This window comes from Carcharhinus amblyrhynchos, chromosome 8 (assembly GCF_965287045.1).
Source record: "Carcharhinus amblyrhynchos chromosome 8, sCarAmb.v2.hapA, whole genome shotgun sequence".
Taxonomy (NCBI): Eukaryota; Metazoa; Chordata; class Chondrichthyes; order Carcharhiniformes; family Carcharhinidae; genus Carcharhinus; species Carcharhinus amblyrhynchos.
Genome location: NC_137331.1, coordinates 85,796,250 through 85,812,433, shown reverse-complemented (window position 1 = coordinate 85,812,433; position 16,184 = coordinate 85,796,250). Strand labels below are relative to the sequence as shown.

General features: G+C 42.8%; 1 protein-coding gene across 2 annotated transcripts in view; it reads right to left on the bottom strand.

The window, feature by feature from the left end:
• Window positions 1–16,184, bottom strand: part of lrrc69 (leucine rich repeat containing 69) — a 77,391-nt gene that overhangs the window by 21,423 nt on the left and 39,784 nt on the right. For both annotated transcript variants that reach the window (XM_080194395.1, XM_080194396.1), the window contains exon 5: window positions 4,497–4,568. In XM_080194395.1, coding sequence (XP_080050521.1) covers window positions 4,497–4,568 — 72 coding nt within the window. The remainder of the gene's footprint in view (window positions 1–4,496; window positions 4,569–16,184) is intronic.

Below are 16,184 nucleotides of genomic sequence, written 5' to 3'. Positions count from 1 at the left end.
TTTCCTCAGTAACTGAATATTTTATTGTTCAAAAACCAAAGAGAAGTACCAATGAAGCAGACCAATGTTACAAGGCTTGAATTAGCACACAAATTAAATGCATCTGGGTATTTACATACAGAAATAATGATTCAGGTGCCTGCATAATTCTGAGATGACCCCAATGATATTTCACAAATTGTCAATTACTTGACAACTTTGGCAAAAGGCAATCTTTTATAATGAAAAAGAACCTTTAAGTATAAATGGTAAGCAATGGTTGAAATTCAGTGACTACATTTGTCTGTAAATTTGACCGTGTAAGATCAATCTTGCTGAATTTCTGCCTATGTTATAATGCAGAAAACAAATCTTCAATTAAAGGAAGCGGATATTGATCAGCACTCAACACTAGATTTACAGTTGTTGTTTCAAATCACCACAAATACAAACAAAATCGTCTGGTTTCATGATCTGATTGATGGGGTAGCCCAGTCACTCATTATAATCAGCTTTACACATCAATATTAACAAATCATACTAATTCTTTTTCAACCTTGCAACAATTTGCATATAGCACCACTCTTGCTTGTTCAGTTGGAACACTTCATATTTCTGGACAGTTTGCAGTTTTTTCTTCCATGTTGTAAATTCTTCTTGTAGAATGCAACTTGTTCTTCTTGAAGGCACCCAGATTCTTCTTCTGAATATTTTCTCAGGAAAAGCTGATCTAGCCCACCAAGCTTTTGTAATGCGATCCATTTTGCCACAATTTTTATTGTGACCATCTTTGCTTCTGTTTTCATTGAATGGCCCATTTTTGCACATCTGTGATATGCTTATTTCTGTTTTGCCTTCTTATGGACAGTTCACAAATTGAGATCTTTCCTGTGCCAAATTATGAAGCCTGCTTCACAGCCAGTTCCATCAACACTGACATTTCTACAGCTGTCTTTATAGTCAAAGTATATTCAGTAAGCAGACTTCTTTGTGTAGTCTCATTTTGGAAAACACAATCATAAATCCACAATGATGTGCCAGGCCCTTTTAAGGTTGCAACAAGGTGAGCAATGCTTTCATCTTCCACTTGATTCCTACGGTGAAACCTGAACAATTCCATGGAGAATTCTAAGGATCTTTGTCAAGTCATCATAAGTTCTGGTTTTGCTGGATGAACCAAACACCAGAACAAATTGAAGATTTTACTTTCTATTGTAGTGAGAAACGCTGACACCAGCAACTCATTTGTATTTTTCTCTTATACTAAGTACTGAAAGCACTCTGCATAGGAACTCCATGATTCATTTTATTCACTGAAAGGACCCATGGATCCTAATTGACCCACCATTTCTTTTGCAGGCAATAGCAGCTCAAGACTACTTAATACTTTTTTTTATTGTCTTCCCTGCTCCTCTTTTTCACTGGAGATATTGACTTGATCCACTTTTTTCTTAAGCAGCCCCAAGCAGAGATCCCTTCTTTTCAAATATGCCACATTGTGCTTGGAATCTCACCCTTCTCTGACTGGAAAAACTCTCTCTGAAAACCACACATATCTTCAATTTTTTTTCTTACTTGGCTTTCCCTCAGTGGTGCTTTAATCCTGTTGTTAATTTTCCCTGTCTTCTAATATTCAAAGTGTGAGGACCAACAGTATTTTTTTCTATTTGAGATAATTTCTTGATATTTTTGATGAAAGAAAATCCTGCCTCTTCACCAATTTTCTTTTTGTAATGCCCTAAGTATTTTAGTGGTTGTGGGTTTTACACAAAATGAAAAAGATGTGGTTTGCACACAGAGATTCAAACTAACACACAAGTTTTATTGAAAGAGATATTCTCTTCATAGAACACAAAATGGAACAAAAACAAAAGCCTGTGAAACACACAATGACCTCATGATCGAATCATGTGACCTGCTCTCAAAGCAATTATGCAACCACAACAATATTTAACAGTTATGAGGAGGATACAAGGAAGCTACAAAAAGATATAAATTGGTTAAGTTGGGAAAATGAGAAATTGTCCATTTGGCAGAAAGAATTAAAAAAAATTAGGAGTGTTTTTCAGCCCATATTAGCTGTCAGTGAGAATGGTGACATGAGCAGAAAATACCTGGGAAATGTGATTCTCGCTAGCAGTGCTGACCTGAGCACCAACCTGGCTGGGGGTTGAAGAAATTTGAGGGGTTTTTGGGTAAAGTTAGAATGGAGGTTAAAGGGTGCAGGGCGAGGTTACAGAGGAGATTGGGGGTGAGATTTGAGGGAGGTCTAGGGAGGTTAAAGTAAAAGGGGGAAGGTCGTCAAATTAACAACACTGCACAAAAACAAAAAATTTCTGGTTTCTTTGATAGTCATGGTGGGGTCACCTATAAGGCACACGCAAACTAAAATTGTATATTATTGCTATTCTTAACATTAATGACCTGTGATGAAAAAATATTGGACAATATTTGCAATCAGATGGTAAAAATGGGCATAATTTTACTCGAACATTTCTGTGATTATTCGGTGAATTGATCAGTGAATCTGTAAAGGGGAAAAAATATCATGCATGATTTAGAGTAAAGGGTAAAGTGGGATCTGTGAGAGGGTGGGTGTGTGTTTTTTTCATTGATTCACTGGCCTGCATTTATTGCCCATCCCTAGTTGTCGAAGGACAGTTGAGAATCAACTACGTTGCAGTGGCTCTGGTGCTACATGTATACCATACCAGGTAAGAACAACAGATTTCCTTCCTTAAAGGACATTAGTGAACCAGATGGGTTTTTTCCAACAATTGACAATGGGTTTATGGTCACCAGTAGATTCTTAATTCCAGGTACATTTTATTTAATTCAAATTCCATCATCTGCCATGGCAGGACTCGAACCCGGATCACCAGCAAATTAGCTGAGTTTCTAGATTAATAGTCTAGAGATGATACCATTAGGCCATTGCAACACTGGAGGAAGGAATAAGGGACCCAGGAACAGAAAAAGCACCAAGGCCCATGATTTCTGTCCCGGGCCCTGCTTACAGTGCAAAAATGAGCGTAATTTTATGAGGACATTCCTGTGATTATTTGGTGAATTTATTAGTAAATTTGTAAAGGGGAAAAAAATATAATGCATAATTCAGGGTAAGAGGCTTAAAGAGGAGATCTGAAAGGGGGTGCTGCGGATTTTTTTTAAAATTCGTTGGCCGGCCAGCATTTATTGACAGCAGTTAAAAATTATTTCACTTGCTCCTCCCATATTATATATATCCACTATTAGATTATTTTTGTCTTCATGAAAATGAAACACCCTATCAATTACAATTTGTGACACTCAGTGATCGATCTGACAAGAAGCATAAATGAAGTTAAATTTTAATTAAATCTCCAATTTTTGGCTTGGATATTTATCTGTGCCAAAAGAATTGTCTACAACACACAGACAGAGTGAGTCAATTGATCATGGAACTCTCACATTTGTCATCCCCAGCAATACTAAATTTCACCTCAAATCACGGGGTGAGCTAAATTAGCACTGGGGCAACAGGGTGGTTTTCACTGAAAAGACAGAGGCCGAGAGGAGACCTGATAGAGGTCTACAAAATTATGAGGGGCATAGACAGGGTGGAAAGTCAGAGGTTTCCTTCCAGGGTGGAAGCGTCAATTACAAGGCGGAACAGGTTCAAGGTGCGAGTGGGAAAGTTTAAGAAAGATATGCAGGGGAAGTTTTTCCACACAGAATGGTAGGTGCCTGGAATGGCTGTCAGAGGTGGCAATGGAAGCAGGCACATTAGCAACATTTCAGAGGCATTTGGATGGATACATGAATAGGGAGGGAATAGAGGGATACGGACCGAGTACAGGCAGAAAAATTTTTTTTAGTTTTGTTAGGGCATCACGATCAGCACGGGCTTGGAGGGCCAAAGGGCCTGTTCCTGTGCTGTACTTGTCTTTGTTGTCTGAAAGTTCACCCACCACACCAAGCAGCAGGTCATAGGATTCAGAATTTTGGGACCTGTGTTTCTAGTCAAGCTTTATATTTTTCAGTTTCTGTTTCTATGGATATTTGAGTGATAAATGTAACAGAAAATAAGTCTACAAAATTCAACAAATTTCATACATAGAATTTTCTCTAATGCTTGTACTCAGTTAAAATGTTGGTTTTCAATTATTATAAGTTTCATATGCATATTGAAAATGACTACAGGACTATTTCCATGTTCATAGTGGGGAGCAGCAGTTGTGCAACGAACAGCATGGGTGCATATACACAGCACTTCTATCAATCACCAATGTAATAGTACAACAAAATTTTAACCCTGCTATGCTAAGAGAAATGGCAGACAGCAGAACGTAAAATCTTAAATTGAGATGTTTCAGTTATGCCACATCTGTTATGCAAAAAAGAGTTATTAATTTAGTTCACAATAAAAGTGAAAAGGCTAAATAAATTAAGAGTCAAGGTTCGTAGCTGACTGTCTCAGGGAATAAAGGTTAAAAGTTTAAACACAACAGAAATTGATGAAAGAAAACAGCACTGACCTTTGATGGGAAAATATGTAATTGATTTCCAGCCACATCTAATACTTTCAAATTTCTTAGCATGCACAGTTCCTAGAAAGTAGACAGCAGTTAAAAATTAAATTTTAATTAAATCTCCAGTTTCTGGCCTAGATATTTATCTGTGCCAAAAAATTGTCTATGCATTTGAAGTGCATTTTTTTGAGCTGCCTCAGCCTGTCTCTCTGTATTAATAGAAAAACAGATGGTACTTCATAACAAGTTTTGACTCTAGTCATGCCAGATGTGTAACTGATTTCCAGCCAAATGAACTGAATTCATTTCTCAAGGATGGCACTAAACAAAAGCCAGGGGAATGCAAGGGAAAAAAAGAAATCAGCGGGTAAATCAACTTGAACCTTATATAAGTGGCAATTTTAAAAAAAACAAACCACCTATGAGCATGTTATATGCTTACTTGTTCTCTTGCCTGGAAGAAAAGTACTCTTGAAATGGATGATAAATAGAATAATGAGTATGGCGGCAGTGCAAAATAATAAGAACTTGCTTCTTATGAAGAGTTTTCCACTGCCATAAGGTAAATTATACTGTCACGGTGCACAAATTAGTCACCCACACTGACAGTTATGAACATCATTTCCCATTTAAATGTGTTTTTTTTAAATGGGAAGTGATGCTGATAACTGTCAGTAACCAGATTGTTTTACCTATGGCTCCAGATACCACACTTGTTGCAACAGTGCCTGAGACCATTTTCAAACAATTATGAAAGTTTACAAAATTGATTTGGCTAAATTTTCTGATTCTTATGTTTAATTTGCTACAATAAAGTAGCAGCAAGTAAAGCTTTGATGAACAGAAAGCAACCATGGCAGCTGTTGTTCTGGTACATAAATAGATAGAGCGATTTTTGTGTTGCTGTGGCAGCCTAAAGCTTAATCTCAGTGAAACAGCAAAGGGATCCTAGATGCCGAACTAAGATATGTGAAATTAAAGTTGCCTGAACTCAGAATTAGAGAACCAAAGAGCCAGGAGACCATAAAGATGGAAGTGGGAGGTAGAAGCCAGGAGATTATGTGAATTATGCCACAGATTGAAAAACTCAAAGATGGAATTTGCACAGAATTATATCTAGTTTACAGCAAAGAAACAGGATATTCAACCCATTGCTCTGCACCACTGCCCGTGTTCCACACAAGTCTCTGCTTACACTTCTTCATCTACCCTATCTTAATTTTTTCTATTTCTTTCATCTTTGTGTAAATGTCCATTCTCTCCTCAATTGCCTCATTTGATTCTAACCACTCTCTATATCAAGAAGTTTCTCCTGAATTCCTTACCATATTTGTAAGTGACTATGTTTAGAACCTATAATTTTGTACTTCTCCACAAGTGGAAACATATTATCATTGAAGTTGTTGGGGTAGACATTATTTTGAAGACCTCTATCAGGTACCCCCTCAACCTTCTCTTTCCTGCAGAAAAGAGCCTAGTCATTCCATATAATTCCTGCTGGCAGGAATACTGAACGCCCTGAGTGGAGCGCAAAGCCTAAAGCGGGATTCCTACCAGGCATGAATGTATTTGGGATTCACGCAGCCTGCCAGCCCAGATTGTGTTCCCACCCGCAGTTTTCATTGTAATCTCATTAGCAAGCTGGAAAACCCATTCAATGGCCTTCCACTATTTACCCATCTTTGCAGTGGGAACTGCACCTGGTAGGCTTAGGTCTTGGTCGTGACCAATGTGAACTCACATTGGTCACGACCAATGGGGGGGAGGGGGGGGTGCGGGGTGGTGGTGGTCAAGGAGGGAGGTACTGTGTCCATGTGCCCCTCTGCCACAGCCAGACTGCAGAGGGGGGGTTCCCCCAAGGATCCCGGGAGTTGGGTGGAACCTTGCTGACCTCACCACTCTCCCAGTTGGGGGGGGGGGGGGGGGACGACGGCGGGCGGGGGCCTTGACTCTGGGAAAGATGTTTTTCAATTTCAGTATGGTGATTTCAGAAATCATTCTGAAGATAGAACATAGAACACTACAGCACAAACAGGCCCTTCGGCCCACAAGTTGCGCCGATCATATCCATACCTACCAGGCCATCGAACTATCTATAACTCCCAATCCCATTAAATCCCATGTACTCATCCAGAAGTCTTTTAAAAGACCCCAGTGAGTTCGCCTCCACCACCACCAACAGAAGCCAATCCCACTCACTCACCACCCTCTCAGTGAAAAACTTACCCCTAACATCTCCTCTGAACCTGCTCCCCGGCACCTTAAACCTGTGTCCTCTCATTGCGACCATTTCAGCCCTGGGAAATAGCCTCCTAGAATCCACCCTATCTATACCTCTCAACATTTTATAAACCTCTATCAGGTCGCCTCTCAACCTCCATCTCTCCAGGGAGAAGAGACCTAGCTCCCTCAACCTATCTTCATAAGGCATGCCTCCCAATCCAGGCAACATCCTTGTAAATCTCCTCTGCACCCTCTCAATAGCTTCCACATCCTTCTTGTAGTGAGGCGACCAGAACTACGGACAGTACTCCAAGTGGGGTCTGACAAGGGTCTTATAAAGTTGCAACATTACATCCCGACTCGTAAACTCAATCCCTCAATTAATGAAGGCCAGTACACCATACGCCTTCTTGACCACATCCTCCACCTGCAAGGCCGATTTAAGAGTCCTGTGGACCCGGACCCCAAGGTCCTTCTGCTCCTCAACACTGCAAAGACTCCTACCCTTGATATTGTACTCCTTCATCCCATTGGACCTGCCAAAATGGACCACTACACATTTATCCGCATTGAAGTCCATCTGCCACTTCTCTGCCCAGTCTTGCATCCTATCTATGTCACACTGCAACTTCTAACATCCCTCCAGACTATCCACAACACCACCAACATTCGTGTCATCGGCGAACCTACTAACCCATCCCTCCACTTCCTCATCCAGGTCATTTATGAAAATGACAAACAGGAAGGGTCCTAGAACAGATCCCAGGGGCACTCCACAGGTGACCGACCTCCATGAAGAAAAAGATCCATCTGCAACGACTCTCTGCCTTCTGCAGGCAAGCCAGTTCTGGATCCACAAGGCCAAAGCCCCTTGGATCTCATGCCCTTTCACCTTCTCAAGAAGTCTTGCATGGGGGAACTTTATCAAACGCCTTGCTGAAGTCCATGTAAACCACGTTCACCGCTCTTCCTTCGTCAATGTGTTCAGTCACATTTTCAAAGAACTCAACTAGGCTCGCAAGGCACGACCTACCCTTGACAAAGCCATGCTGACTATTTCTGATCATACTAAACTTCTCTAAATGCTCATAAATCCTTTCCCTCAGAATCCTCTCCATCAACTTACCAGCCACTGAGGTCAGACTCACCGGTGGCTAATTTCCCGGGCTATCCCTGTTCCCTTTCTTGAAAATAGAAACCACATCCGCAATCCTCCAATCCTCCGGAACCTCTGCCGTCTCCATCGACGACGCAAAGATCATCGCCAGAGGCTCTGCAATCACTTCCCTCACCTCCCACAGTAACCTGTGGTACATCCCATCTGGTCCCGGCGACTTAACTATCTTGATAGAATTTAAAAATTCCAACACATCCTCTTTCTGTAACCTGTAGTACAACCTCCCAGATCACTTTCCACCGTGAATACCGAGGCAAAGTACTCATTAAGCACCTCTGCCATTTCTTCTGGTTCCACACAGACTTTTCCCCCTTCACCTTTTATAGCTCCTATCCCTTCACTTCTCATCCTTTTACTCTTCACATATTTGTAGAAGATAATAATTATTTTCTCTTTCCTTGAAAAGCTTTTAAGTTCCCTAGTCACTTCAATCTCTATGTCCCCTGGATGCTTCCAAAATCACCTCATCACTCCATTCTCTCTCCAGGAGCTGCAGATGTGAGAAGATCCCTTTCAAGTCATCTGACTGAAAAAAGTCTGTCACTTTCACTAAAGAGGGAATTCCCTTTTCCAAAGTTGTGCACTTGGCCTCATTGTTTTCACACAGCATTTATTTCAACTCTCTGAGCCTTCATAGAAAGCCAACAGCCTTTGAAATACCTTCCAATGTTTTAAAAGCCTTTGTTTCCATTCAATTACAGTTCAGTCCTTTTAACTTTCATTTGATTGACAGCTTAATGGTTTTACTGAACATATAGTTAGCTCACACTTTCCTTTCATACTTAAATGCATCTCAAATCACCCCATTATTCCTAATTGCAATATTTATACAAAAGAGGAACTGAAAAGTACTTTGCTGTTTTGAAGTTGCCTACTGCTACTTATAAGAACATAAGAACATAAGAAATAGGAGCAGGAGTGGGCCATCTAGCCCTTCGAGCCTGCCCCGCCATTCAACAAGATCATGGCTGATCTGTCGTGGCTCAGTTCCACTTTCCTGCCCTCTCCCCATAACCCTTAATCCCCTCTCTTATCAAGAACCCATCAACCCGCTTCTTAAAAATATTTAGCGAGGCAGCCTCCACCACTTCAACGGGCAGAGAATTCCAGAGATTCACCACCCTTTGAGTGAAGAAGTTCCTCCTCAACTCCGTTCTAAACCGCCTCCCCTTTATCTTGAGGCTGTGCCCCCTAGTCCTACTGTCTTTTTTGAGCGGGAAGAGTCTCTCCACCTCTATCCTATCCATCCCATTCATCATCTTATACGTCTCAATGAGATCTCCCCTCATTCTTCTAAACTCTAATGAGTACAAGCCTAGTTTATTCAGCCTCTCCTCATAGCTCAACCCCCCCAACTCCGGTATCAGCCTAGTAAAACTCCTCTGCACTCCCTCCAAGGCCAAAATATCTTTGCGCAGGTGCGGCGCCCAAGACTGCACACAGTACTCCAGCTGCGGCCTCACCAATGCCCTATACAGCTGCAGCAAGACCTCCCTACTTTTATATTCAATCCCCCTCGCTATGAAGGCCAGCATCCCATTCGCCTTCCTGACCACCTGCTGCACCTGCAAGCTGGGTTTTTGCGACTCATGCACAAGGACCCCGAGGTCCCTCTGCACCGTCGCCTGCTGCAGTTTTTCGCCACGTAAGTAATAGTCCTTCCTACCATTCTTCCTACCAAAGTGGACCACCTCACACTTGCCAACATTAAATTCCATTTGCCATTTCCTGGCCCATTCGCCCAGCCTATCTAGATCCTTCTGCAGACTCTCCACACCCTCCGCACAATTTGCCGTTCCCCCAATCTTGGTGTCATCAGCAAATTTCGACACCCTACACTCGGTTCCCTCCTCCAGATCATCTATATAAATGGTAAATAGCTGAGGCCCCAGCACCGACCCCTGGGGCACCCCACTAGTCACCAACCGCCAATCCGAATAGCACCCATTGACCCCCACTCTCTGCCTCCTATTTGACAACCAATCCTCTATCCACGCTAACACCCTACCCCCAACTCCATGTCCCCTGACCTTCTGCAATAACCTCTTGTGAGGTACCTTGTCAAACGCCTTCTGAAAATCCAGAAAGACCACATCCACCGGCTCTCCTCTATCCACTGCCCTAGACACATCCTCATAGAACTCCAGTAAATTTGTCAGACATGACTTCCCTTTAATGAAACCGTGTTGCGTCTGCCCTATCAAGCAATTCCCTTCAAGATGCCTCGCAATTTCCTCCTTAATGACGGATTCTAACATTTTACCTACCACAGACGTTAATCTAACCAGCCTATAATTCCCCGCCTTTTGCCTGGCACCCTTCTTAAACAACAGCGTAACATTAGCCGTTTTCCAATCTTCCGGCACTTCCCCGGAATCCAGCGACGTCTGGAAAATAACCACCAAGGCATCCACTATAACCTCCGCCATTTCTTTCAGAACCCTCGGATGCATTCCATCCGGTCCTGGGGACTTGTCCACAATCAGCCCCTCCAGTCTGTCAAGCACCACCTCTCTAGTAACAGTAATGTCATTAAGACCCTCCAGTCCTACCCAACCTTTCCCACATTTCCATCGCTAACAGCCGGCAATTGGGATGGAATACAATTTGGAGCATCACTCCCCAACAGTGTAAAAGGTAGAGTTATTCTTATTAGCTTTGGCTTATTAATTAATTACATTGCAATCTCATAGTTTTGCCATTGTAAGTGGAAAATCTGCCTGCTCTGTCACGTAATGACTTTCATTTTGACTGGAGCAGGGAGAAGAAAATTTACAGCCATTTTTAACCCATGAAGTGATTTTCTTGCTGCTTCTGGCTTGTGTTTGCTTTATTTCGGTAGCTTTTAGCAAGTTTGAGCATTTGTGCGTTTCTCGTTCTGTAATTTTGGCTTCCCTCTAGGTTTTCAAATCTCAATCTTAGCTCCCCTCTTGATTCCATGTCAGAAGCTCAGAGATACAATGTGATTGTGTAAGGAAATTTGTACTCAATATGTAAGCATGTTAGTACTTAGAGAATTTGTACTGAATAATTGTGCCTAAACTGGATATGAAATATGGAAGCAAGGATAGTATTAGAATGTCTTCCTTGAAGTAGAATTAGGATGGGTAGGATGGGTAATCAAGTATAGCTGATTTGTAACCTAATATAATCAAGTGTAGCAAATGTGATCAAAGCAGGAGGCCCAGAGCAGCAGTATAGCAGTTACTTACTAGCAAATGCAACCAATAGTCCCTTAGGGGACAAAGGACACAACCCAGCTGTCCAGCTTGAGATTGACCGTAATAAAAAGAAAGTAATAAAGTGAGCATGTTTTCTTCACATTCGGCCTAAGTCAGCTAAACCACTATTAGTGTACAAGCAGAGTCGTAAAGATAAAAGCAAGGGATATAACCACCATGGTTTCAAGAAGAAAAGAGAGGAAACAGGGGGTGATCAATCTCAAGCAAGACAGATACAGGGTCAGTGGGTCGTAAAAGCGAGATAAGGATCTTGAGGTATGGAGCTGAAATGTGCTTAAAAAGACTGTAAGCCGATGGCTCGATGGAGTGTTCCGGACATCCCGGCTTTATTTCTGTTGTACTGGAAATAAAGTCCATTGCTTGGAGGATTACAACTCAGACTCTCTGTTTCAATCGGGTTAAATAAGTTGTCGTCTTGGGGAACCACGACAAAATTGGCGCTGCGAGCAGGGTGCTGTGGGAGACCGCCCAGAAACTAGCATCTGGAAGGAGTAGCGGAGACAGTGGTCCGACTGGGGCTGGACATCCCAAAGCCGGCATTCTGACAGCAGGGTAAGCAGACTTATATTGCATGTAAATCCTTGTTGTCGGAAAAAGGGATCTCGAGGCCCAGCGCACCCGGCTCTCTGCTGGTCCTGGATCTCCCCAACCCAAAGAATATCCTGCAAAGGTAAAATTAAATTGGGGAAAATACTTTGAGAGACTGAGTCTAATCTGAAGGGTAGAGTTTTGCATGCAAAGCGCGCTGCGAATACTGTATTGTCTGTGAGTGGGTAAAAAGTGCGACGCAAAAAGAACCGAACGCTAATCGATGCAACTAGGTTAAGTCAAGCGGTTTGGAGCGGGATTCCAGGTTACGACTTGCCCAAGGAGAGTAAGTGTAGGAAGGCCTGCCAGTCCGAACCTACCCAGGACCTCGGGGAAAAGACGTCAACCGAGAGGGAGAGAGATCTGTGAGAGATTGCTCTCTTACCTAATACGGTAGTTAAAACTAGGGGGAGGTTATGTGATGAGGGAGCAGAAAGAGTAGAGAGAAGTATGTCAGTGGAACTGGGAACCCTGACATAGGCTTTTACTGAGGTGCGGGGTGAACGCTAATAGCAGTTATGTATTTGGAATTGTGCATGACTATATGACTGTTTGAGAGAGAAGGGGATTTGTCACGACATGAGACACCCATCAAATTTATTAGAGGCCAGTGAGCTCCCACCAGTAAAGGGTTAAAAAAAGAGACAAGCAGGCTGACTCTGTATGGTACAGAGAGAGAGAGAGAGAGAGAGAGGGTGTAACTGTGTAATTGAGACCCTCAGGTGATGTAATAGATATAGCCAATCAAAGTGAATTGCTTTAAGTTTAATAAATTAGGTAGGGATCAGACAGAGATTTGAATTCTGCCAAGTGGGAAAGGTGGCATTACATTGCATCTTAAAGTTGTAAGGAGAGTTAACCATTTAGGCACACAGTAGATTTGATTTTGTACTTGCCTGTGTTGGTTACAAAGGCAGAGCTGTAGAAATAATTAAACATGTAGATTGCACATTAGAATGCTTTCAGTATTTCTTTGTGCATCTGTGTTCCAAGTGATGTTTTGTTTTATTGTACCAGAATTGCAAGAATGTGCAAGGGTCTTGATTTAGTGAGGATATTTAAAGGTGATAAAAATAAATCTTATTTTGGATTTTCTGAATCAGGCTTTTGTTAAATAAACTGCTGTACTTTGACTCACAATTAGTCTCAGAGGTATCTTTACCTACAAGAATTGGTGCTGAAGCCTGGGATCTGTTTACGGGTCCGGTTGAATGGCCACAACCGGAGCTCCGGAATAGATTACCGAATTTAAGGGAGTGAATCAAAGTACAGTAGGTGCTCATCTGTGATGAAAGAGTGTGAGAGTGTGTGAGAGGTCTGAGCTGAGCACGTGCAAATAAGGAGGTGTCTGTCTTTACACCCAGCCTTAGACCAGTTGTTAAGAGGGGTAGCCCCCTATGCGAAGCTCAGAAGTTTGAAGTGAGTGTAAAGGCTAGAAAAGGATGCCTGGGATGTGATGTTCAGATGAGAGTAAGAAAGAATCTGTCTGAGAGATCGCCGGAGTAGAAGGGAAAGCCGGCTTAATAGTGTGAGCTTAAGGGTGTAAGCCCACGAGTGTAAGCGGTGGTACGGAGGGGACTGATCACCCCTGATAGGTATCACCGGACTGTGATAAGAGCGACCTAGGGGTGGGATCCATTTCACCCACTAGATCAACAATGGAAATGATTGGGAAAAAAAAAGGACGGAACTAAGATAATTGGAATTCTCTTAGTTTGAATTAATTAAACAGGTTTAAACTGGATTAATTGAACACATCTCAGTCTTGGGTAAAAAAAAAAATTGGGCTGACGACAAGGAGAGAATTGAAACGTCAGAATCACAGATTAGAGAGTTAGAAAAAAGAAACCAAACAAAGAAAATAGCAGTATTGTTAATACATCAGTTAGCTGGACTAATTGAACAAGTAGTCACTTCCACTAAGAAGTGGAGTGGGGATAAAAAAATTCAGAAAATAGAAGGGTGGACATGGAAGCACCCAGAGAGAGAAAGAATAGAGGAAGGGATGGACGGAGGGACAGAAGAAAGTAGTGCAGAGGAGGAGAGACAGTCAGTGTTAAGGGGACGAAGAAAATCAATGCGGAAAAGATATCAAACTGTAAAATATCCAGCCGAGGAACGAAGGCAGAAAGGGGTGTTCCCGGTGATTCTGAAGGGTGGCAGACTGCAATATATCCCTTGGTCAGGTCAGGACTTGCCCAATTTAATTAACGAATTACCCAATATTTTGGACGGAGCCGGAAGGTGGATTGGACAGCTGGAGGCTGGAATGGTGGGAAAGAGGATGGCGCTGGGTGATATCAAAGCTCTCCTGACAAAAGTGCTGGGAATGGACCAAATGGCTGAAGTAATGAGACGTGCTGGCATCCCGACTGCAGCCTATGACCCGGATGTGGATGGAACACTAATGGACCCATACCGCCACGACATTTGGCAAGCACTACGGGATATGTACCCCAATCGGATGGATATAAAAACTCTGAGAGGGGAACCGTTGGGTGAGGAAGAGAATGCGGCCGTGTACATAGAAAACCAATTAAGAAGGTGGAAAAGGGACACGGAGAGGGACATTCTAACAGATCCACTAACCAACTCCCTGTTCCGAGCCGCAATCCTAGAAGGCCTGCCGACTTCAGCTAAGGCAAGACTGGAAGAAGTGGTGGGACTGGATTCGAAAAACTACCGAGAGTTTGTGGATTATGTTGCCCATGCAGTGGAGAGACACCGCAGGGAGGAAAAAAATGCAGACAAACAGTTGAAGGAGATACAATGCAAACTCCTGCAAGCCCAGCTGGAAGAAATTAAAAGTAAGGAAAAGCTGAAAGTGAAAGAAGACCCCACACTCAAGAAAATAGCACCGATGGTGGTGAACCAAAAGACAGAGGAAATACCTGCACCGATGCTAGGGAGAAACGGAGATGGAGGCCAGCCCATCATAACCTATAACATTTCTGCCTTCCCGCTGTCCATGAACCCAGGAGGCTATGGCTTAAATTATCAACACCCTTATGCTTCACAAAATCAGACTGACTGGAATAGAAATGGGAAAGGACAAGGAGGTGGTAGGCCACCCTATCAGAATCAGAGAGGACAGGGACAGGGAAATCAGCAGCTTCCAAGGCAGGGACCGCCGCCTGGCCCTCCAGGCGTATGCTGGGGAGGCGGGGAAGCAGGACATATACAAAGAAATTGCCCATAGAACTCTTACAGGCAGGGAGAAAACCAGCAGCAGATAGGCCAGCAAATGGCGCAAATGCCGTTGAATAACACCCCCGTGCTGCAGGGACCTGTGAATTTTCAGAGCTCCCTATAGGGGGGCCCTGAGAACCCTGAAATGGTAGGACAGTACGTACAAATAACAGATACAGCAGATCAGGAACCCATAATTAGTGTTAGAGTAGGAGGGGTTGAGGTCCCCATGATGATAGACACCGGCGCCACGTGTACGTGCATACAAACAAAATATGCGAATCACCTACCATTATCAAACCAGTTTGTGAAAACTGTGGGGTTCTCGGGGAAAGTAACGTTAACTCAGATGACAACGCCGGTACCTGTCACCATTGGAAGCAAAACTACTCATGTACCTATATTAGTGTGTGATAGAATGCCATTAAATTTATTAGGAAGAGATGCAATCTTAGGTTTAGGACTAAAATTAGAATGTACAGAACAAGGAATTGATTTGATGGGAGTGTATTTACTCGGAGTGCCAGGGAAGGAAGGGGTTAATGTGTACTGGTTGGGAGACATAGAGGAGCAAGTTAAAAAACAGGTATGGGACGTTTGGGGAGAGCTGATAGATACTTGGATTCCACAGGCCGAATGGCCAAGGACAGAACTACACAGCACAATGATATTTGATGAAGAACAGAAACCCGAGATACAGGAGAAATGGGAAAAGGAGGCAGGACGAGAACAGGAGATAAGGTCGGAAAGTATTTTAGTTGGCCCAGAGGGAGCGGCCCTCACGGTTGTGAGGAATGAATGGGTTAACAAATGGTTCTCTGTATCTGGGTCGGAACCACATGTTACATTAAAAGTGAATCCGGGACACAGATCAAAAGATCTAGGACCAATGGTACTGAGGGCACGGGAATTAGAATTTGTTCAGACAGAAAACGTAGATATTTGGACGTCCAGTAATGGACAAATGTTGAAGATAATCGTGAATGTTAAAATGATTGGGAAAACAAAACAGGTAAAAATAGAGGCAGAGATTGAGAAGCAGGAGCAGGAGTGGAGAGAGAGCTTAGAAAAGGATTTGAATTCCCTCCCACAGGAGTTGTGGTCCAGACAGGACACTGATGTAGGGAGGGTTAAAAATGCTAATCCAGTGGAAGTTAGACTAAAGACCGGACGACAAGGACCTTACAGACCACAGTATCCGATTAAGGCAGAAGCAATTGAAGGAATTAGAGGAACAATTAGGGGACTGATAGAAGCAGGGGTATTAAAGGAAAC